The 24,565-nt window shown below is 31.9% G+C and overlaps 3 protein-coding genes and 1 long non-coding RNA gene across 4 annotated transcripts; 3 read left to right on the top strand and 1 right to left on the bottom strand.

The window, feature by feature from the left end:
• Positions 1 to 2,009: 2,009 nt before the first annotated feature.
• On the top strand, positions 2,010 to 3,137 carry LOC121221162 (uncharacterized). The gene is made up of 2 exons (XR_005918634.1): positions 2,010 to 2,368; positions 2,783 to 3,137. It is a non-coding gene; the product is annotated as an uncharacterized lncRNA (long non-coding RNA).
• Positions 3,138 to 7,849: 4,712 nt separating this feature from the next.
• On the top strand, positions 7,850 to 9,401 carry LOC107908968 (peroxidase N1-like). The gene is made up of 3 exons (NM_001327009.2): positions 7,850 to 8,334; positions 8,427 to 8,589; positions 8,689 to 9,401. Exons 1-3 carry the CDS (start codon positions 7,933 to 7,935, stop codon positions 9,108 to 9,110), a joined length of 987 nt encoding a protein of 328 aa, NP_001313938.1. The 5' UTR covers positions 7,850 to 7,932; the 3' UTR covers positions 9,111 to 9,401.
• Positions 9,402 to 17,660: 8,259 nt separating this feature from the next.
• On the bottom strand, positions 17,661 to 18,938 carry LOC107908969 (chlorophyll a-b binding protein CP24 10A, chloroplastic). The gene is made up of 2 exons (XM_016836292.2): positions 18,462 to 18,938; positions 17,661 to 18,372 (listed from the first exon to the last, which is right to left on the bottom strand). The coding sequence occupies exons 1-2, from the start codon at positions 18,689 to 18,691 to the stop codon at positions 17,823 to 17,825; spliced, it is 780 nt and encodes a 259-aa protein (XP_016691781.2). The 5' UTR covers positions 18,692 to 18,938; the 3' UTR covers positions 17,661 to 17,822.
• Positions 18,939 to 21,877: 2,939 nt separating this feature from the next.
• Positions 21,878 to 23,939, top strand: LOC121221159 (transcription factor bHLH53). Its single transcript, XM_041101750.1, has 2 exons — positions 21,878 to 22,851; positions 23,521 to 23,939. Exons 1-2 carry the CDS (start codon positions 22,225 to 22,227, stop codon positions 23,704 to 23,706), a joined length of 813 nt encoding a protein of 270 aa, XP_040957684.1. The 5' UTR covers positions 21,878 to 22,224; the 3' UTR covers positions 23,707 to 23,939.
• Positions 23,940 to 24,565: the final 626 nt, after the last annotated feature.

Raw genomic sequence — 24,565 nt, 5'->3', positions numbered from 1 at the left:
AGGAAGGATTAGCACCCTCATTACGCCCAAAATTGGTACCAAATTGATTAAATACTGTCCTTATGTCTGAGATTTAAAAAAATGTTTTTCGAAATGTGATTCCTTTTATAAACATTTGAATAACCCAAGTTGGTCGTCAAAATTCTCTTGTTTTAGAGGAATACAGCATCACGTCTAGCACGATAGGACACGATCCTTTATACCCTCGAAAACTCAATAAATTTCGACTTCCAAAAGTTTATATGTTGAAAATCATAAAAGGATGCCTAATTATTTAGTCCAACAAAAAAACCGAAACCCAGCACAGTAAGGCACGATTCCTCGAATTTCTAGACATTGAACATTGCCTTGTTTTAGAATTTAGAAAACGTGAGTGAAATTCTAAAGGGATATTCGATTATTTTGAATAAACGGGAAATTGCAACCCAGCACGATAGAGCACTATTCCTCGAATTGCCAAACATCGAACATTACCTTCGTTTTGAAGAATTTTTAAAGACATGAGTGAAATTCCAAAGGAATATTCGATTGTTTTGAACAAACGGGAAATCGCAACCCAACACGATAGGGCATGATTTTTGAATTGCCAAAAATCGAGCATTGCCTTTGTTTTAAAGAATTTTTAAATGAATAATTATAAAAATAGCTCAAAACGTGTTAATGCGACTTGAAATAAAACGAAATTAATCTTAAAGATTTGGACCTTATAAAGCTACATTTCGTAAACCAAGTGAAAAACAATGATATGGGATAATATACACACATAAAATACAATACTTGATGAATGAGGATAATGTGTCTTATTTAATCAACTAACGAAGTAAACAATTAAGCATAACTAACCTAAAAAATATAACCCGATTACGATCATGCATGGGAAATAATTGATATAATAATACAATGATGAAAATAATAATATAACAATACAACACAACAAAACAATACACACAATAATATGCCACAATAATATACATAGCATGATATAAAACAATCAATGCAAGATGTAAAAAAAAAAACAAAACAAAATGGCAATTAGAAGCTAATGTGCTATAAAACGATTTTAAAATAATGACAAATAAATGAACACGTAATATATAAGTTGACAAATTTGCATAAAAACTAGGGATATATATTTATTGAAATAGATATTATAGAAATAAAGTTTGAATCAAATCATATGTAAAATATTTTAAACAGAAATTCATTTAAAAATTGACAAGGTACATGATAACTTAAATAATATATAATATGAAAGAATAATAAAAATACATGATAAGATATAATACACATAATAGATTTACAAAACATGCATATATAAATAAATTACTTGTAAAAATAGCATGAGATTAATAATATATATATATAAAAGGTTAACCTATAAATTATATACATACCATTATATAAAAATATTTAAATGAGATACTATATAAAACATAAAAATAATATAATATAAAGAAACATTTCAAAATAATAACTTTATAATTACAAAGATGAAGTTCCTAAAATAGTTTCATATATACATAAAGAAAAATATTTAGCGAATCATAAAGCAAGAAGTATTTTAAAATAAAAAAAATCTATTAAAGTAATAGGTGTACTAATATATATATTAATATTTGAACAAGAGGTTATATAAGAGTATTAGAATAGCTTAATGCAAAAAGAAATTTAAAATGATGATTTTATAAAATAAAGTCATGCATGTACAAATATATATATATAGAAATAAAAATATTGTACAAAATATTAAAATAATCTAATAAAAAAATCTTCAAAATGATTGTATGAATAAGTAATTAAGAATAAAAAGGGGAATAAAATAAAAAAACTTAATTAGAATTAAACTAAAACAAAAGGGATAATCTAAAAATAAAACAATAATAATAAAAGGGACCAATAGGTAATGCGCGCAAATGTATAGGGACTCAAACTAGAAATAATCCAGGCCCCAAAAAGTTGCGTTGTACCACGAACTAGTATGCAAACGCGCACAAATTAACGAGCTAATTTTAAAAAAAAAAACAAGGCAAAACGAATAAGGCGCAATTTGAAGGCTCGCGCAGATGGAAGGACTCAACGCGCAAATTCCCCATTTCGAATGAAAAGGCGCGGATCCGGCCTGCTATCCGGGTTGACGCGCGGACCCTCATTGTTACAAACGGCGCCGTTTTCATTAATAGGTTATTTAAAACCCTTTTATATTTCCTTTTTCCAAAAGCAGCCAACATTTTAACCCTAATTTACAGCCCCTAAATTGATTTGTTAAGGCTCATTCCAGCGACCGCCGATCCACCATTTCATTCGGTGGCCTACAATGCACTAGCAACGACCAGATTCCACCGACGACGGTACCATGCGAGGAAACTAGGTATGCTATTTTATTTTTTTCTTTCTCTTTTCTTTAAAAAAAAACCTAAATCTAATACTGTTCATTTAAGAAGGATGAAACCGAATGTAAAAAAAAACTTAATACCATCCGACCCTCGTCCGTTTCTCAATATTTCTGAGATATTCGGGACTTCATTGGTGTCGTTTCAAATGTTTCTTTCTTTTATGCTAAAATAACAAGAAAATGAGAAGAAAGACAAAAGGATAAAACTTGAAAATCACCTTTTGATTTGTGATTTCAGCTTTTTTCTCTATTCACTCCGTGTGCGTAAAAAAGGGCCTTTACAATCGAAAAATAGAAGGCTTTATAGCCGAATAATCAAAAGAAAAAACAACAATTTTTGTTCTCCTATTGGCTGCTACTCCGCTGCTGTTTTCTTGTTTTCTTTTGCAGGTACGGAGCATGTGCTGGCACTAGGCGTGAGGGTGGCGTACGGCCTATTGACGTGGTGGCACGAGCGGCGTTGGGGCTGTACGGCGGCTGAAGGCTACAGTGCAAGGGAGAGAAACCCTAGGGTTTTTGTTTCTAAAGTCTTTTGGGCCATTTGGGCCTTGTAACTTTGGGTCTGGGTTTATTTGTAAATGGGCTATGGGTCATTGTAATAATTTTGGAATTTGGACTGTTATACGGTTTGGATTTTATATTTATTTTTTGTTTATAACGGCCGGGCAAATTGGCCCGTTTACACATATCAGAGCATATAAATTCTGTATGCTATTTAGACCCAAAAAAAAAAAGAAAATTTCTATACTCTTCTTAAACCTCCAAAATTACCTTACACAACTCTCGATGCATTGTATGAATTATCATCGATCCATTATTAAATTTTATATAAGATTCTATGTCTGTGGTTAAGAATAAATTAATTAAAGTTGTCACCAACTCGAGTTACGATTTCTTGATAGCATTGTTAATATAGATTACATTAGCCTAACTTGTAAAAAAAATCATTTTTTCAATGAAATACTTTTTCTCAAGAAACGATATACTATTTAAGTCACTCACATTTTCAGGTCAAAAGAAAAACACTATATACAAAAGTATACATGTTATTTCTTTTGTACACTTTTTTTTCATATAAAAAAACTTTTTTTTCAATTTTTTTATAAAATAGTAAAGATTAATTAAAAATATAATTATATTATTTGATAAAAGTAAAATATGATAATTTGAATATTTTATTTTTTAAAAAAAATATAATTTTTAAAAATAAAATTAATTTAACAATTTCAACCTATTATAAGTTATATGTATTTAATTAATATGATTGTTCAAGCTTAATTTGACTTAAAATATGGATCTTAGATTTTGATTAAAGTCATCCATATTAATAAATAATTAATCTAAGTTTGTTTTAGGTCTGACATATAAAAATAATTTATATTATTTTTAATTTAATATGTAATATTTGTATATGTTTTTCTTTTATTTTAGTAATCAATAACTTAACATATTTTTTATGCTTACATTATAGTATTTTATGATATTATAGATTTAATTTTATGTGATATATATTACATAATATATAAAAATAAAACAACATATGACAATATTAAAAACGGTTTGAGAAAAGCTCGGGCTATGGATGTTGGAGTCCAAACCCGATCTATATTTGCAACATGCCTAGTTTTCTTGTCGAAGCTCATTTGTGGGACTAATATTTGTGTCCAACTTTTTCAAATATTGAACTAAACTCTTTGAGTTTAGACGAATAACACAACCTTTAAACAAGTCTATTATGGTAGGACTTATCAAATAGTTTAACCTGCTCCCAATATCTATAACCAGTGGCAGTGCTAGGGGTTGGTAGGGCCCCCTAAAATGAATTTTTGTGTGTTTAGGTCTATTTATAATTTATAAAATTTTAAATTAATAATGGTAAAATTACAGTTTAGCCTTGCAAAATGATAAAAATTTGATTTAATCCTTTACAAATTATAAAGATATAGGCTATTAAAATGGTGAAATTACTTTTTTACTATCATAAGAATATAAAATTTAATTTCGGCCCTTCCAAAAAAATTTTTTTGGCTTCGACTTAGACTTGATCATGGACCAGACAGTGCCAAGCTGATGCAGAAATTTAGGCTTGTTTTTGGACTTGAGCCAAAAAAATGGGCCTAAATTTTTGTTCAAGCTCGACCCAGATAAAAATGTTAAACCGGACCCGGTCGTATTAAATTTTTTTATATTATTTTTTATATAAAAACAAATTTAATAAATATAATATATCAAGTATACTAAAAACATTAAAATAAATGTTTCCCCAAAAATTGAAAATACATTAAAAAAGTCTTTATACTTAAATAACAGTTGGAACTTAGCAAAACAGATGCCTCTAAAATAGTAGAAAAATTAATAATAAAATAAGAGTTATACAATATCCAAATAATAACAAAATAGTAGTAACATAATAGTAAAACAGCAACAAAACAATAGCAAACAACAGCAGGAAAAAAACTTTAGGCAGATTCGGGTGGGGTCGGACAAAAAAAATCTTACCCGAAGCCCAACCAATTTAGAAAATGGGCCTTATTTTTTGTCCAAACCTATATTTTTTTCCAAACCCTCCCACTTTCCAGACGGACCTTTGGGCATAAGTGAATGGCCCGACTCATAATTAAATCTACTTTGCCTCTATCTAACAGGTGAATATGCCTCTATTTATAAGTTTAAGTATTTCTATAAATCTAAATATTAATTCTTTGTATTTCTTTTTTGCATGGTCCAATCATTGATCCCAAAAATTTCTATAATAAAATTAGGTAGGTCACAAGTATAGTTCCTTAGCCACGATTCCGCTATTTACTTTTACTAAAAATTGAAAAAAAAATGGCTGAAATAGAGGAGAAATTGTATTCTCCTGATGGGTAGAAAGAGTAAAGTAAGTACGACTTTACATGCTTTGCTTATCTAGAAAGTAAGAAAGATGATAATTGAATCCGTGGATCCTTTTTCAGTCTTTCATTGAATGATAAATAACTACAAGTGATAGAGATACACGATTTAAATAACGAAAGATCTATTATTTAAAATTTGTATCTAGAATGACTGTAAAGGTAGGAACAAGACTAGATATAATTAGATCATTATAAGCACATCCAAAATCTTTATAGATAGAGCCAATCATTAGTTCCCAACTGGGGGCGAATGAAATCCTATACATAAATCTATTAATAAAAGAATAGAAAAAGCTTTTATTGTGTTGCTTAAATTATATAGGAATTCTTGAACCCAAGAGTTAAGAATAAGAAGTTCTTCATTCCCCAAAATAGAATAACCACTTAAAATAACGAAACAGATTAGATTGGTGAGAATTCGTTACTTGAATGAAACTAAATCTTGTGGAATCATATTGAATATTTGACGATACATTCCGTACTTGCTAAAAAATCGATCCCTGTTTACCAACCATATTTTGTCTAACCAAATCCAATTCTCTCTCAATGTGTTCTACAAAATATCCGATTCGTGTGGATTCTTCCCCCAACTAACGAAGAGATCTTGGCGGAATTGCCACATATGAAATTGAGCACAATTTTGTAACGAAATAGCCCACTTGCCTCTCGAGAAGAGATGGGAAACATGCTCAATATCATTTGATTGAATAGTTGCCCCAGTTCCTTGTTGTTTGAAGAAACTCTCCACTTCGATTGGTATTTTTTCACAAAAAGCAAATATGAGATTTCAAATAGGTGTCCCGAGTTCAAGTTAATTATATTTTACCTCTCACTCGAAGAAAGACGATTAAACAATTCTCAATCATGGTCCTTGCAGATTGAATCATCCATATGATATACAAAAAGAAACTCCAGATATCAAATTTTAAAATATTTTGATATAAATTTTGTATAAAGAATGAAAATTACCTCATAATAATATTTATTTATCTCAAAAGATTTTAATTTTTTAATTAAATTAATATTTGATTCACGTAAATATATTTTAGGTTGAAATCCACCATCATAGTTTCTTTGATAATAGTTAAAAAAGAAAAAACACTTAATAGTATGAACACGTTGATTCCATGTAGTGCATGAAACGCGTTCGAGCGAGAGAAACCATTTCAAGATATTAAAAAAAAAAAAAGGAAAGGAGAATGGGAAAAAGATAGCTTTAAGGCAGCCGAAAAGAGGAACGTCAACGTCAATGCCACCCTATTAGTAAGTAAATCAGAAGGCCAAGACAAATTAAACTTCGTCATCATCATTCTGTCACGCGTTTTGCCGCTTGGGTTTTATCATGTCTCACCAACTCTACTTAATCCCACTTTAACATATAATTAGCTAAAAGCCGAAGACAACTAAAATTATATATAGTTTATTTATTTACAAAAAAGCTGACTATTTTAAATACATTGTTGAACGCTATATCTTACAAAACAATTGTATACAATAAGTGAATTACATTTGAAATGTTTTAATGGCATATTTGACAAAATAAAATATCGATAATGACAATATATCATAAAAAAGAAAAGAAAAATAGAACATATAGATTTTAAGTAGAAACTTTTTTAGAAAAAAATTACAAGTAGAGAAAAAAATTTCACTATGTCGAATTCAAATAATTATAAGGAGTATAGAGTGCATCTATTTATAGGTTTAGAAAATATTATTCTAATCAACATCTAATCGAAATAATACAATAATGTTAAAACACCTTATTCAAATCAATATCAAATAGATGAAGTAAACTTCTATACAGATTCTTCTTGTGCAGCTTGTACCGTACTATCTTAACCCGAATTCTCAATGGACAAGTTCTCCAGCCCTTGACCTTCGCCCTCATGAATCTCCATCTTACTACATATATTTTATTTTAATAAAAATTTGGGTAGAACTTTAACATTAATTTTAACTTAATCAACTAAAATCATAAAAAGAAGAAGGATAAAAAGATGGAACGCTAATTGATAAAAGGTGCAAGAGAGTAGTTTGTCATTTCATCTCTCTTTCGAGTAGTTCATTTTGATCCATTCATGGAACTATTCCTTTCTTGGACGAAGAAACTATTCATAAACCAACACCTAATTAGCACCATATAGTGGAATCCACTTTAAAGTTTTTAAATGTTATCATTTAACCATTTAATTAATATAACTTTGGTCACTTACTCTTGCAAAGTATTGTGTTTACTAATTAACCATTTAAATGATTCCTTGCCTATCTGCGAAGCAGTCCAAGTCAAAGGGAAATAAATTAGATAAACACTACTCAAATCCCATTCGTGATCGACGACTTTGTCACTAGGTAGGAAAAATAGTGATATGGGACTCACATGCATGCAAGTTGATAATGCGAGAGAAAGTAAGCTTCTTTTGGCTTTACATTTGGCATGTACCCCAAAACCCAAAGTCTTAGCTGATCCATTTTGAATCTCTCTCTCGTATACACAGTAGCTGTAAAAGTATAGCTGACTTTCTTTTGCCTATATAAGTACTACTCAATTGTCAATCCTGAATCAAAAGCCTCATCTCTCAGACATTATCTTAATCAAGGTTTTTTATAAGCTCTTAGACAAGTATATCGTCTCTTACAACAATGGATGTCAGTTGTTTCAGCCAAAATGTCCTTTTAGTTACCCTATTGCTTGCCATAGCTGTCAGCTTGGTGGAAAGCCAGGGCACCAGGGTTGGGTTCTACTCAACTTCATGTCCTCGAGTTGAGTCCATCGTGAGGTCGACGGTTCAATCCCATTTCGGGTCTGATCCCACTATTGCTCCTGGTTTGCTCCGTATGCATTTCCATGACTGCTTTGTCCATGGATGCGATGCTTCCATCCTTATTGATGGACCTGGCACTGAGAAAACCGCCCCACCGAACCTCTTGTTGAGAGGTTACGAAGTCATTGATGATGCCAAGACTCAGCTTGAAGCTGCATGCCCTGGAGTTGTTTCGTGTGCTGATATCCTAGCCCTCGCTGCTCGTGATTCTGTAGTTCTGGTAACTATATGTTCCTTTGACCTTCGTTTCGGATGAAAGAATTAATAAGGATTATACGTAGTTTAATTATTGGTTAATAATGTATGATGCAGAGCAGTGGAGCCAGCTGGGCAGTGCCGACAGGCCGCCGAGATGGAACGGTTTCACAGGCTTCTGATGCGGCCAATTTGCCAGGCTTCCGTGACTCAGTCGATGTGCAGAAGCAAAAATTTGCAGCAAAGGGTCTCAATACTCAAGATCTTGTCACCCTTGTTGGTAAGCATTTAGGTTTCTATTTCATTCGAATTTAACCCTTAATTAAAAATTTCACACTGTAACTGATGAAATTCAATGCATTAATTTTATGTACTACAGGAGGCCACACGATCGGTACTACAGCCTGCCAATTCTTCAGATACAGGCTTTACAACTTCACCACGACCGGAAACGGAGCCGACCCTTCTATCACCGCCGCATTCGTTTCCCAGCTTCAAGCGCTGTGTCCGCAGAACGGTGATGGGTCAAGGAGGATTGGATTGGACACAGGCAGCGTTAACAGATTTGATAACTCTTTCTTTGCCAACTTGAGAGATGGGAAGGGAATACTGGAATCTGATCAAAGGTTATGGACTGATGCTTCTACCAAGACCTTTGTCCAACGATTCTTGGGCATTAGAGGCTTACTTGGATTGACCTTTAACATTGAATTTGGAAGGTCCATGGTGAAGATGAGTAACATTGAAGTGAAGACAGGCACTGTGGGTGAAATCCGCAAAGTTTGTTCTAAAGTTAATTAAACCAAACATAATTTGATGTTTTTATCAGCGTAAGCTGATAAAAAGTAAAAGCTCTTCATTCAAAATAATACAATCAGATACGTGTTTATGGATAGATACGCAAGTGACTGATCGAAGGGAAGCACTTGATTTATACAATCAGATATGTGTGTGTCTATATCAATTTATTAAGGGCTGCGAATGCTTTTGAGAAGTGCCGTGAAAAAATATTTTTGAAAAGTACTTTTGAGAAGTATTTTTGAAAAATTTAAGTGTTTGGTATTGCTGTCAAAAAGTGTTTTTGAAAAGTAAAATGTTTATTTTAGACATGATACTATAAGGTAACAAATATATATTTAAATAATATTTAAATTAATTAATATTATGATATTTTAGCAAAAATATAAAAAATAATTTATTATAACTTATTGTTAATATTTTAATCTACAATATTAATTTTAAATATTTCTAAGTAATTAATATTAATTATTTATTAAATTTCATAATTATTTCATAAAATCAAAGACAGAAGAATGGAAGCAAAAAAGATAAAACTTACTGGTAGTGAGAAGAGGAACAAACCAGAGGAAAAATAAAGTTCAAAAAAAAAAAGAAGACAAAAGGGAAAAGGTGAAAAAAATATCTTGTGTTAAAAAGGTAAATTAATAGTCAAAACTACTTTTTAGCTGAGAAAAGCTAATTTTTCCTAGAACTAGCTAAAAGTACTTAATTTAAGTCAAAAAAAGTTTACCACTGTTAGCTGTTCTTTACTGCTTTTAGAGAAAAAATACTTAATTATGTATAAATCCATCTCAAATGGAATAAAGAACTGCCCTAAGTGAGATTGCTTAAAAGCAGCCTAATTTGTTTATAGCTGGAATTGCTGACCTTTTAGTTTTGAAAAGATATGGATTTTGTCTATGTTAATTAATTCGATGGGTATCCATACGACATGCAACGCATGTAATGTCGAGAAAATTCGCGACATGGCTCCCTGCGTGGCTGCTATATTCTCCATATTTATACTCCAACGTAAAGAAATTAATTCTATAAGTACTTAATCATTAATAATTTCTTGATAAAGCAAAAAAATTTCTATAAAAAAATACTTATTCTCTTAGAAAAAGAATTTAAGTTCAAAATTTAAAAATAAAAAATGTGATATGAATTTCTAAAAATTTAATTATCGTACATATTTATTTAATATTTTTAGGCTGAGTAAAAAATAATTGAGAAATTAAAAACTAATTTAAATTTAAAAATAATCAAACCGAATGGAATTCTATTGTTTATTTAATTTATAATTAATTTTAATTTTTATAATGTAAAAAATATTTTATATTTTAAATAGTGAAAAAAAACTTAAAAGTTTTATATAAAAAATTATTTTTCAAAAAATACTTTATAAGAGTTATTAATTATTTTTTATTTATTAGGAAATTATAAATCTTTTAAAATTTTAAAGCGAATGCTCCTAATTTCATAGGATAATGTATTTTTACAAATTGGATTGATATTTATAGTAATCTATATTTATATTAAGCCTTGTTGAATTAAAAAAAAATGGCTACAAGTGGAGTTGGTGGTCTCTCTTGGCCAACCAATTAACTAATTAGGCAAATTTGTCCAAAAAGAAAAATCATAACTACAAATAATGGGGCAAAGTGCATGTTGAAAACATGTTCATATTTTCCCTCCTCGTTGCAAAAGAATTTTTTTTTTTTTGCCAATCTTAATTTTTTTTTTTGCCAATCTTAAGTTTACTCTTTTTTTTTTCTCTAAATGTTTTCTTTCACTACCCAGAAGCAAAGTTGTGCTACATTACGACTTTCATGTACAACAAATCACTACCCTGTACATTACTCTAATAACTCCCAATGAATACAAAGCTAGGAATTAATCAAATCTTTCCTTTTAATATTTTTTCCTCTAACATTCCAGATTCCTTTGATTATCTATGTGAAATGCTATATGAGAAATTTGATTTATTTGAAATTTTTAGGATTTAAATCCTAGGAAGGTCATGTGATCACATTTTTAAGTCATTTTTCTAGTTTTGGACCCAAGGGGTGAAAATCATTCTGCCCATCATGAGCATTTTTGTCATTTGACACATTTTTTTTATAGTTTAATAGAGAATGTGTGGTGATGAGATGATTTTAAGCCTTTGAAAAAAAATTTCTAAATTAAATTAAATTAAATTAAGGTCACACAAAAAGGAAGTTTGACCTTTGACCAAGATTTTTATATTTTAAAATACAAATAAAAGATGGGGGAGTCTGCGGTATTTTAGTGTTCATTCTCAGGCCCGGTGCATTTTGATTAAAGGGGAGTTTCTCAAGAGGGCATTCGGATTTGGTGTTTAATACGTGGAGATTGTTGAGGTAGTTTTTGAGCAATGCCTTGAACAGTGTAAATTAGTTTAGACATTACTTGTTCAAAAAATTTATCATGTTTAATTTAACAAATTTTGGCAACAAAAATTCTTGTGCTTTTATTTTAGTTGTTACTTTGGATGTTTTTAGCCCATATTTGGTATTCAAATTATTCATAGCAATATATCTTAAAGATTGATTTGGATTAGATCAAGCAAATTAACTTTTATATTTTGAGAAAGCTGAGCCGAGTAACTTGGTAACATATCCTGAAAATTTGAAGATGTTGCGCGGAAGCGTGTGAAAGAGTAAAATTATTGTACTGAAAAATCACACTAAGTTCAATTCCCAGGAAAGAGAGGTGGATCACGAGGATCGCTTACATACCAGATCTTTCCTAGCCAGAATATCACTCTATCGTAATTTAATAGCACAATAAATCACTACAATAACACTTGCAAAATATGCAGAACAAAAATAAAGAACACTAGAATTTTAACGAGGTTCAGCAAATTTTGCCTACGTCCTCGGGCACTACCAAATATATTTCACTCCAAAAATACAAGTGAAAGTTTACAAATAGGGAGAGAGAACAATTGCCTTAAGTAGAGAATGGCAAGTGTGGGATGAAGAAAGTAAGAAATGGTTAGGCCTATTTATAGTTGAGGTTCAAGGATCAACTTGCAATGTCCCTATACAATTAGGGACCAAAATTGCAATTATCCCATGCCAACTTTTAACCCAACTTGCCAACCAATTTTACTTTCTACTTTCGGTGCCCACCCTTTTTGACTTTTCAAACAATGGGTGGGTTCCAATAATCTCCACCTTGAAGATTTGATTAGGATAATCTTATCTTCACACAATTCTTTCTGCCTTTGACAACAACACTTGATAGTGCCTTCTTCAACTGTTAAACTTGCAGGATATTAATCAAGTTCAAACAATGTTCGAACTTGGTTGCTGTTACCACCTTGGTCATCATATCTGCGGGATTATTTGCAGTCTTGATCTTCTGAAGACAAATTTTCCCCTCTTCAATAATTTCCCGCACAAAATGGAATCGTACGTCGATATGTTTTGTACGTGCATGATAGACTTGATTCTTTGCTAAATGAATAGCACTTTGACTATCACAATACACGTTAATATGCTCCTGAACCAACCCCAAGGTTTTAGCCATACCTTGTAACCAAATAGCCTCCTTTACAGCCTCTGTTACAGCCATGTACTCGGCTTCTGTGGTTGACAATGCAACTATAGACTGTAGTGTAGACTTCCAACTTATTGGTCCTCCAGCAAGTGTAAACACATAACCGGTGGTTGATCTTCGCTTGTCCAAATCACCGGTATAGTCAGAATCAACGTACCCAATAACACCTTTACCAAGTGTATTATCCTGCTTGAACAGTAATCCAACATCCACGGTCTTTTGAATATACCGTAGAATCCATTTCACAGCTTGCCAATGTCCTTTTCCAGGATTATGCATATAGCTGCTCACTATACTAACTGCCTGTGAAATGTCGGGTCTTGTACACACCATTGCATACATCAAGCTACCCACTGCATTAGAATACGGAACTTGCAACATGTATTCTCGTTCCGTATTCGTCGAAGGAGATAGTTGTGCAGAAAGCTTGAAATGAGAAGCCAACGGGGTACTTACAGGTTTGGTCTGCTCGTTCATGCCAAACTGCTGTAGTACTTTTTTCAAATACTGCTTCTGAGACAAGCTAACTCTGCCATGAGCTCTATCTCTACATATTTCCATGCCAAGAATCTTCTTAGCTTCACCTAGATCTTTCATCTCAAACTCGAGATTGAGTTGAGTCTTCAATCTCTCAATCTCAACTTTGCTCTTAGATGCTATCAGCATATCATCAACATATAAGAGCAAGTATATGAAAGTTCCTTCTTGTAGCTTCTGAAAATATACGCAATGATCAAATTTACTTCTTGTGTACCTTTGCCCTTTCATGAACTGATCAAATCGCTTGTACCACTGCCTCGGAGATTGTTTCAATCCATAAAGTGACTTTGTCAGTTTGCAAACCCAATTTTCTTTATCAGCAACATTGAATCCATCAGGCTGAGTCATATAGATTTCCTCTTCCAAATCACCGTGTAAAAATGTTGTCTTCACATCAAGCTGAACTAGTTCAAGATCGTATTGCGCAACCAAGGCTAGCAAAATTCGAATAGACGAATGCTTCACAACTGGAGAAAACACTTCATTGTAGTCTATTCCTTCTTTCTGAGCGTAACCCTTTGCTACCAATCTAGCCTTGTATCGAATTTCATTTTTACCAGGAAATCCTTCCTTCTTTGCATATACCCATTTGCATCCAATTGCCTTCTTTCCCTTGGGCAGTCTCACCAACTCCCAAGTCCTATTTTTATGAAGAGACTGCATTTCTTCATTCATAGCTTGCTTCCACTTTACACCATCAGAGTTACTTATTGCTTCTGTGTAAGTGGAAGGAACATCATCATCTGCAATTGGAAGTGCATAGGCCACCATATCGTCAAAGCGAGCAGGCTTACGAATCTCTCTTCTTGGCCTCCTATATGCAATTGAATCTTGTTGCTGTAGAAGTTCTTGGGTCGAAACTTCTTCATCATTTGTTCTTTCAATATTAGCTGGATCATCATTAACCTTTTCAAACTCCACCTGCTGCAAAGTACTACTGGTTTTGTCATCCTTTTGTGAATCCTCGTTCTTCATCATGGTTGATTCATCAAAAGTTACATCTCTACTGAAAACAATCTTCCTTGTATCAGGACACCAGAGACAGTATCCTTTTACACCACCAGTTATACCCATGAATAATGCTTTCTTTGCTCTTGGGTCTAACTTAGATTCTTTTACATGATAATATGCAGTGGAACCAAAAACATGTAAAGAATCATAATCAGTAGCAGGTTTACCAGTCCACATCTCCATAGGAGTTTTTCCATTTATTGCAGCTGATGGCAATCGGTTAATTAGATGGCACGCATATGTAACTGCCTCAGCCCAAAATTCCTTGCCCAATCCAGCATTGGACAACATACATCGAACTTTCTCCAGTATAGTCCGATTCATGCGTTCTGCCACCCCATTCTGCTGTGGTGTATCTCGAACAGTGAAGTGTCGCACAATGCCCTCATCTTGACATACTTGTAGAAATGGATCATTTTTGTACTCAGTACCATTATCTGATCGAAGTCGTTTGACCTTTCGACCTGTCTGAGTCTCCACCATCTTCTTCCACTTCAGAAATGCATCCAAAACTTCATTTTTTCTTTTCATTAGATACACCCATACTTTTCTTGAATAATCATAAAGAAAAGTGACAAAATAGTGCATACCTCCCAAAGAAGCCACTTTGGTAGGTCCCCACACATCACTGTGAACATAGTCCAGAATTCCTTTCGTATTGTGAATTGCTGAACCAAATTTTACCCTCTTCTGCTTGCCCAGAACACAATGTTCACAGAATTCCAATTTGCAAGAATTTGCACCTTTTAACAAGCCTTGCTTCGCCAAAGTCTGCAAAGCTTTTTCACCAGCATGTCCCAATCGCCTATGCCATAACCTGGTAGCCTCTGAATCTGCATCTTTCGCAGAAGCTGTTGATGTTGATCCAATAACTGTACTTCCATTTAAATAGTACAAGTTATTTCTTCTAGTGCCTTTCATCACCGTCAATACCCCAGCTACTTGGATTGAGCCGTCATGGTTCTTCAATTTGATTGTACCTACACCCATTGTCTTACAGGCACTATCATTGCCCATAAGAACAATTCCACCTTCTAGCTCTTTAAGACTAGAAAACCAGTCATTATTAGGACACATATGGTAAGTACATCCTGAATCCAAAATCCACTCATCCGTTTGACATGCCATTGCCATGCCAACCAAGCTAAAGTCTGACTCCTCATCATGCTCCGCTACACATGCATTAGAAATAGCCTTGCCCTTTGTAGCTTAGGACAATTCTTTTTCCAATGCCCTTTCTCACGACAAAAGGCACATTCATCTTTGGCGGGTCTCCCTTTGGACTTACCCCTTCTACCAGGTTTGCTGCTGTGTGAACGACCTCTTACTGTTAAGACTTCTGCAGTTGTATCTCTGTGATCTCTTTTATCTTTCTTTCGAGTCTCAGATCTATACAACGCACTACAGACTGCATCAAATGTGATTGAATCTTTCCCATGAAGCAATGTGGTGGTAAGATGATCATATTCATCAGGAAGGGAATTCAACAACAATAATGCCTTGTCTTCATCTTCAAATTTCTCATCCAAATTTAGCAAGTCTGCTAAAATTTTATTGAATGAGTTCACATGGTCATTCATCGACATACCAGGTGCATACGTGAACCGAAAAAGTTTCTTTTTCATATAAAGCCTATTTTCAAGACTTTTCGTTAGAAACTTTTCTTCCAATGTATCCCACAGCTTCTTCGCTGATGTCTCCCTCATGACGGAGTACTTCTGCTCTTTGGCCAAACATAGGCGGATTGTACCACACGCCTGTCTATTGATCTTGGCCCACTCCTTGTCATCCATCTTGTCAGGTTTTTCTTCAAGGGCTATATCCAGCTCTTGCTGACATAAGATATCCAGGATCTCACACTGCCAGATACCAAAATTATTGGTACCGTCAAATTTCTCTACTTCAAATTTTGCATTTGTCACAGTAGTCCTTGCTGATGACGATGCTGCTGCCATTTTTCTCCTCAATCCCAACTACTGTATACGTGAACAGTACCGTATACGTGAATAGTGCCGTATACTTAAATAGTACCGTATACGTGAATAGTGCCGTATACGTGAATAGTACCATAAACGGTCGTATTCCCTAAGTACGAACCTGGCTCTGGTACCAATTGTTGCGCGGAAGCGTGTGAAAGAGTAAAATTATTGTACTGAAAAATCACACTAAGTTCAATTCCCAGGAAAGAGAGGTGGATCACGAGGATCGCTTACATACCAGATCTTTCCTAGCCAGAATATCACTCTATCGTAATTTAATAGCACAATAAATCACTACAATGACACTTGCAAAATATGCAGAACAAAAATAAAGAACACTAGAATTTTAACGAGGTTCAGCAAATTTTGCCTACGTCCTCGGGCACTACCAAATATATTTCACTCCAAAAATACAAGTGAAAGTTTACAAATAGGGAGAGAGAACAATTGCCTTAAGTAGAGAATGGCAAGTGTGGGATGAAGAAAGTAAGAAATGGTTAGGCCTATTTATAGTTGAGGTTCAAGGATCAACTTGCAATGTCCCTATACAATTAGGGACCAAAATTGCAATTATCCCATGCCAACTTTTAACCCAACTTGCCAACCAATTTTACTTTCTACTTTCGGTGCCCACCCTTTTTGACTTTTCAAACAATGGGTGGGTTCCAATAGAAGACTTATCCTAGTCATATTGAAGATATTATTTATGCTGATTATCTTATTATTTTGATGGGAATTTGATTGTAATTAATATTTATCTTAACAAGCCTTAAAATCTTATACATTGAAACGCTTGGGGAGAATTTCAGTACTTATTTTGTTATTTAGAATTTGTTTCTTAATGTGTATTGGGTAAGTAATCAAGTAAGCTAATTGGTTGATGTCCTAAGTTTTGAAAGGGAAAATTTAGAATATTTAAATCTTAAGAACAAAAGTGAGGTTGCTAATTTAATTGGTGTTAGTACTTATAATCACTCATTGTACAAAATGTTAAGATAGTGAATTACCTCTCTATATAAAATTACTACACACATGTAAGAAACAAAATTGCTTAAACATATCTAGTGTTGATTATTTTTGTGCTTTATTTTTCATTGGAGCTTGAAGCAGTTAGTCACTACTAAGTTTCTACTTGCAATTATCAATTTTGGATCTAACAATCAGAAGAACCATTTTATAATTAGACGGATAGCATGTTGGCACACATTTTTATTTCTAAGTTTTTTTTTATTTTTTATTTTTTGCCAAAATTTTAAGATTTTTATGTCTAGATCAATTGGAACTCAGTAATTTCCATGAGAAACTAACAAATATCTTTCTTTTTTTGCCATGAATATTTATTACCAGATGGTTCCTGATTTGTTCTCTTTAATTTTTAGCAAATTCACCTTTCATTATGTCTGAGAAATTCCATGGAAATGATAGTATACTACATCAGTAGACAGAATCTGTATTTAATCAATGAACATCAGATATTTTACTTTAGAATTTTTAACTATTGAGGGAACTCATCAGCTCAACAAACACCATTTCCAGTTTTTTTCTTGCTCAACTCTCCTTACGTCCAAGACATAACTCAGTTATCTACATCCAAACAGATCCTTAAAGTTTTCTTTTACAATCCAAGAGCACCAAGGGGTGTCTTTCCTTGGCCAGCCTCAAAGTAGAAAATCAACATGGCTAACATCGCAATTCTAGCATGCTTAATCTCAGCAAGCTTAAGTCTCTCGAGCTTGTCAAAATCAGGGACGTAAACCCCATTCTGGATGGTTCCTGCTAGCCCCAATGGGTCAAAGAACTTGCCTCCTGGGTACCCTTGCTCACCTGTGGCGTTGGCGAAGTTCTCAGCGGTCTTAGACCATGGAGTTGCCCATTCCACTGATTGTGATTGGGGGTTGAAGAAATCAACCCACCGCTTGCTTTCAACCCAACCCATAAGGATGAGCTGAGTACCAAGGAGTGAGCCGAAAGAGAATGGAGCTATCGCACCTGGGTCAGCTCCTGCCTCGAACCATGGAATGCCACTCCAAGCTTGGCCGACGAAGATGCCGACGACAGCAGCCATGGCCCAACGTCCATGGATCAGCTCAGCTTCTCGGTACCATTTGAGGAATGCTGGGTCTTTTCCAAGACCTAGTGGGTCAAATCCGTAGTCTCCAGGGAGCCTGAAAAAGCAAACTTTATACTAAGAACTGCAAACCACAAAGACTAAAACAAGGGAAAGGGGAGATTTAAAAGGAAAAGGAACACATACGATCCATCGAGCCATTCAGGGTCAATGAAGTTGCCACCACCTCTAACAGCAGGGATCCAAGACTTTTTAGGTGCGGCGGCTGCCACAACGATCAACTTTCTAGTTCCAGCAGTAGGGGAGGGCGAGCCTTTGGCCCCAATGCTGGCACCCAAAAGGGCTTGGCTCCTCTTTCCCCCACAAAGAAATGAAGAGCCTAATCCATTTAGTACAGCCCCAGATGTAGCAGCCATTGTTGTTTGTTCTCTCTAAAATCTCTGAACCTTCTGGACACGCTTGTGGTGGAAAATGGTGGGAATCAAAGGCTTTGTAGAAAGACAAGTAGGATGATGAAATCTTAAGAGGAAATCTAAGGGAGTAAGGAGGATAGATTTCGGACCAATGGGGAGTTAAGGTCAATCTACATCTCTATGTTGCTCCCAACCACGTGGAACGTGTATTGGCCTCTTCTTGTTTTTGATCCTTTGATTCCTGGATATGATTTACCCTTGTGGGTCCTGTTTTCCTCCATATGATAATAACCTTCCCCCAACAATAATAGTAATTATAAAAATATATGTTTGTATTTAATATATTGTAATTTATAATTATAATGAATATATTGTAATTTATATATTATTGAGTGAATTATGTTATAACATATGGTAATAAATTAATGATAATTTTAAGTTTATTAAAAATACATATTATTATTTTTTAATAGGTGATTTTCTTATCATTTATTAATAATTATTTATACCAACAAATATTTAATGCAGTTAGAAAACATATCATCATTAAATTAAATTAAATAAAATTGTAAAAAATTTATAAATAAATATTAATAATTTTATTTAAATATAATTTAATAATCATTAATTATAATTATAATAATAATTCAAAAATTTAAGATCTCAAATTTAAGATTTAAGATCTAAGCTGTCATGTTTGTACATTATTATTTTTTTATCAAATTTATATAAAAATATAACATGTAAGAGTATCATAAATCAATTTGCCACTAGGTGTCGACTGTTTTCATAATTATTGAAAATAAACATAATAATTATTTTTTTGAGCAAATAATTATTTTTAATATGTGATATTCATTGTCTATATATTAAATATCGCATATATGGATCATTTTTATTTTTTTTCTTTTATTGGATGCTTTGAATTTATGAAGTCTTTGGTCATTGTCGTCATAAATAAAACTTGCAGGTCAGTTATTTTCAAAAAAAAAATTGCATGTCAGTTTAATCCCTATTTCTCTAAAACATCTTTCTCAATGACTGGTTTTTTCATGGTAAACCCCAAAAAATAAAAATATAAAATGGGAAATTTCAAATAATTTAATTCTGTGTTTAAAATATGCAGCAAGTTTTTACATTTTTATAAATTAGGGGTTTAGTTTTTATATTTTTTATATTTCAAAATTAAGGTTAAATTGTTAATTCTGCTAAAATCATTTAGTTAAATTTAAGTTTATTATAATATTATTTTTTAATTACATGAGTATTAAGTAAATATTTTTTTATTTTAAAATATTACACCAATAAATTTAACAAAAAAATGACATTGTTAACAGTTAAACCTAAATTTTGAGATCTAAAAAGTAAAGTTTTCTTGAAATAAAAGTACAAAGACTAAATTTCAAATTTATGAAAAGTACAAGGACCTATGGCATATTTTAACATAGAGTGTGTCTAATAAACTATTAAAAATTTCACCAATAATTTTTTTTAATTATGTTTGATAACTACTTATAACTTAATGTGAACAATATTAAGAATATTATTTTTGAAATAAATTAAATCTTCATTTTATTAAAAATTAAAATATTCAAATTTTGTCTTTTTAGCTTTGTCCAAAACGATTCAAAATAAAATAAATAATATCATATTAATAAGATTAAAATAATAATAAAAATGAATTTTCAAAAATCCAAGATTTACTACTATCAAACAAAATAATTCTATTCATGCTTAATTTTTACGAAATATATATCAAACAATTTTATAATATAAATTCATACACTACTTTTAGCAAGGGATAATATAATTTTTGGCCTCTTAACTTGACAACTAGGTACACTTTGGTAACTATTCTTATTAATTTTCCAACGATGATATAGTACATTCTCAGGATGTCATATTCAATTAATAAAGACAAGTTGTTGAACAAATTAAACATGTTCCCAATTCAACTAGTTCAATCGGTTTGACCGCCAGACTAAGAACAATTAAATAAATAATAAAAATTCATAAAAATCTAAAAATATTATTAAATCGATTCAACTTGTTCAACTGTTTATATTTATTCTAATTTTCGATTTTTATCAATTTCAAGCAGTTTTTCAGTCAATTGGTTTAACCCCTTTGTTTCAAACCTTATATCAATCAATTTTTTATTCGTCCAATCTAATCTTGTTCCAATAACACTGGTCACATCATCAAATCTTGACAAACTTTAAATTTAAAGATCAAAATAGATCTAATTTTCAAGTAAAAGAAAAAAAAAACCAACTACAACACTGCCGTGGTGAAGCTACAAAGGGCTCCAAGTTTTTACGATGGTTATAAAAAAAGGACTGGATTGATGAATAAAATCAAAATTAAATTGTGCTTTCCTATATCATGAGTTTATTCTCTTTATTTTCATCTCTTCATTTTTAGTTTTTATATTTTTTTAAATTTAATATTTTAATACTAACTAATAAATATTAAATTCGGTAAGTTTTTTTTTTCAAAATATGATTCGACAAACATATTATCATATGTAGTAAAATGTATTTTTTTTATTTCTACATATTACTAAAATGAAATTTGGTTAATAAATTTAACTATTGTCGTTTGTGTTAAGGCTAAAATTCGAAAAAGTATATGAATTAAAAATGATGCAATTAAAAAACATGAATTATTGAACAACTTTATGCTTAGTAAATAAATTTATGCTTAGTACATAATTGAAATTTCAAATTTTGAAAAGGACACAAACTAAAATTGACCAATTCGAAAAATACATGAACTAAAATTTACAAAATTAAAGTAAAAGAACTAAATCTAAAACTTACGCACTATTTGGTACCTGAGTTTTTTTTTTTAAAATTTGATACTTGAATATAATTTAATACCTTGGATTTTTTTAAAAAAATTTGATAGTTGAATTATTTTTTGCTTCAATTAAGTACTTAATTTTGGCTTCAACGTTTAATTTGATGCTTAATTTTTTTTTGTCCTAATACTTACGTCTTTCTATTAGAACACATATGTCAAACATTCTTTAATTACATGATTCTGTTTGGTTTAGGTAGGTACCAAATTAAATATTAAAATCATATTCAAATTTGATTAAAAAAATACAAGTAAATTAAAGTATTAAAGGGTACATTAATCCAATAAATGAATCCAACGAGTATGCATGGCAGCCGCCACCAAAGCGTGGAAAAGGATCTTTGTTTTTCAGTTTCTTTAATAGGAAGGGGGAAAAGAACCCTAGCGTTTTTAGGAGACAGTTAACTACCTTAACCCATCTTTCCTATTTTATCTCAACCTACCACTCTCTTTCTCTCACATTCAGTTTTTTTTTTTTCATTATTTTTTCGTGATTTTATCAAGTATCTGTCTTCTAAAAATAAAAAATCTCTTTGTGTCTCCAGTCTCGACAGGTCAAGAACCACTGAAACTTTTGACAATTTTCCACCTTGAAATCCCTTTTCTAAGTTTCCTTGTAATTGTTTTCCCATTTGCATTTCTGGTTTTGCTTGTTTACCTTTTCAACAACTACCATGGCTTTAAGTTCATATTACTCCAACTGCGAAACCGATGTTCAGAATCTTAACTCGGAACCAACTCATCAAATTACAAAAGCAGTTCAAGCTGATGATCATCATGAACAACAACAACAGCATCTTCAATATTACTGTGATCCACCATTTGAGCCCCCTTTAACTTTTCTCGATCCTTGCATTGACCTAAACAACAATTTCCTTCACCCTGAAAACTACAGTGCCCCTTTACTCCCTTACGACCCTTTAATCACCCCATACGATTACTTCAGCTCTTATCCATGCCCTAAACGCCACAAACTCATCGAAGATCATTGTTTGATGCCTGGTTTCTTTGATGGGGTTGCTCTAAATTCTTGCCCTCATAGCATGAATGGTGTTTATAACTTGGAAGGAACACACACAGTAGGAAACTGTAAGAAAATTAGCGATGAAAAGTGTGTGTCGGTGCAAAGCATTGCGGCGAGAGAGCGGCGGAGGAAGATAACTAAGAAGACTCAAGAACTTGGGAAGCTTGTACCTGGTGGGACTAAGATGAACACTGCTGAAATGCTTCAAGCTGCTTTTAAATATGTCAAGTATTTACAAGCTCAACTTGGAATCCTTCAACTTATGAACTCCTTTCCAGTAACTTTCTCGGCTATTTCTTACTCTCTCTTTTTCTTTTCTTTTCTTTTATTTTATTTTTGTAATTAGATTACTGTCATCATTTATTAAAAAAAAAAGGAAAATTTCAATTTCCTCTACCCCAAGTATATAGAAACCTAGATTTTCATTCTTAAGAAACCTTTCCGATATCTATCAATTTCGATCATATTATTGGTTTCTTTAAAAAAATTATAGTAATTTAATCTTTATTAATTTCAAAAGTAAGCAATTAAAGAACATTATTTTGGATATTAATGTTTTTCATCAATTGTACGTAATTTTGATTGTTATAATAATAAATTTAGCTCTCAAATTTTAGACATTTAATTTGTCAATGTGATCCCAAATTTAGTGTACAACATTTGCCTATATGTGCAAATGTTGAGCCTAAATTTATTGAATCTTTTAGAACCAAGATCAAATTGACAAAACATGTAAACATCAAGGGCTAAATGTGCTGTTTTACCAATCAAAATTATGTACGATATATTGACGAAAATTGTCTTTAGTTGTTAATGTTTAAAATTGACAAAGATTAAATTGCTCTTTTTTTAAAAGAAGGGACCAATTGAGAGGGATTGGGGAGGTATTTTTACCATTACATGATTGGTAAAATAAGCAAATTAAGGGGTTTAATTATAAATGCAGGAAAATAAGGAAGGGAATCGCAAGGACAAGGAAAGCATGCAAATTGTAACATCTTCAAAGGTACAAGAAAAGCTTTACATAGAAGAAAAGTGTTTGGTTCCAAAGGATTTTGTTCTGTCTTTGACAACACTTTCAAGGCCTCCACTCTCTGATGAACTCACTCGCCTTTTGTCTTCTTCACCTTAGCTAGTTAGGTCGCCATTGCTGAAATTACTCTCTCACGGTTCTTCTACATTTAACCAATTATGTTCTTTTTTTTATTTGATTAACGATCTCTGTACTTAGTGTTTTTTTTTCTCCTAACATATGTAAGTATCTTTGATTTCATATGAATTGCCTAACAAATAGAATTTGAGATTCTATGTTGGAAGTTTCAAAATAACTAGACCTCCATTTATTAGCTCAAATGAGCATAACAGATTAACTGGGCGCTCGAAATTCGCAACCAACTGCAGCTAAATTTTTGCTATTGGATAAAGCCTTCTATTTACGGGAAAATGAGGGTTGAACTCAATGGAAACTAGAACAATTTTTAATTTTTTATAGTTTATATTTTTATAATTTTTAAAAGATTAAATTAAATTTTTATAATTTTAAGGGGTCAAAAGAAAATTTTACCTTTGTTAGTTTAAAATTTTTAAAAAAATTTAAAAAGCCTAAATAACAATTTTTCATTTTAGAGGGGCTGGCATGGATTTGCCTCTGGTTCAAGTATGCTAAAACATATTAACTCTTATTTAAGCCTATTGAAGCATATGACCTCCGAATATTGTTTACTTTTATTTTTTTTATATTTTTAACTATACTAGTGAATTTTCAATTTTGGTACCCTTTTACTTTTTAATTATGTAAAAAAAAGTTAAATATCAATTTTGGTGTCTATACTACGTCTAAATTTGAGATCTGATCTTTATAATTGATTTTTTTTATATAATTTGGTAACTCAATGTTTATAATTCTATTGGTTTATCTAAATACTTTATTCTAATTAAAATGCTAATGTAAATTTAAAGAATTGTTAACATTGTTAAACTTTTTGTTAATT

Source organism: Gossypium hirsutum, chromosome A03 (genome assembly GCF_007990345.1).
Source record: "Gossypium hirsutum isolate 1008001.06 chromosome A03, Gossypium_hirsutum_v2.1, whole genome shotgun sequence".
NCBI classification, from domain to species: Eukaryota; Viridiplantae; Streptophyta; class Magnoliopsida; order Malvales; family Malvaceae; genus Gossypium; species Gossypium hirsutum.
The sequence above is the reverse complement of the archived record's forward strand: the minus strand, read 5'-3'. Positions and strand labels throughout refer to the sequence as shown.

Bases quoted from the DNA above. Each gene is read 5' to 3' on its own strand.
- LOC121221159 (XM_041101750.1), top strand. From the start codon at position 22,225: ATGGCTTTAAGTTCATATTACTCCAACTGCGAAACCGATGTTCAGAAT. The intron at 22,852-23,520 runs GTAACTTTCTCG...TTATAAATGCAG, and splicing joins AACTTATGAACTCCTTTCCA to GAAAATAAGGAAGGGAATCG.
- LOC107908969 (XM_016836292.2), bottom strand. From the start codon at position 18,691: ATGGCTGCTACATCTGGGGCTGTACTAAATGGATTAGGCTCTTCATTT. The intron at 18,373-18,461 runs GTATGTGTTCCT...TTGCTTTTTCAG, and splicing joins CCTGAATGGCTCGATGGATC to GCTCCCTGGAGACTACGGAT.
- LOC107908968 (NM_001327009.2), top strand. From the start codon at position 7,933: ATGGATGTCAGTTGTTTCAGCCAAAATGTCCTTTTAGTTACCCTATTG. The intron at 8,335-8,426 runs GTAACTATATGT...TGTATGATGCAG, and splicing joins CTCGTGATTCTGTAGTTCTG to AGCAGTGGAGCCAGCTGGGC. The intron at 8,590-8,688 runs GTAAGCATTTAG...TATGTACTACAG, and splicing joins AGATCTTGTCACCCTTGTTG to GAGGCCACACGATCGGTACT.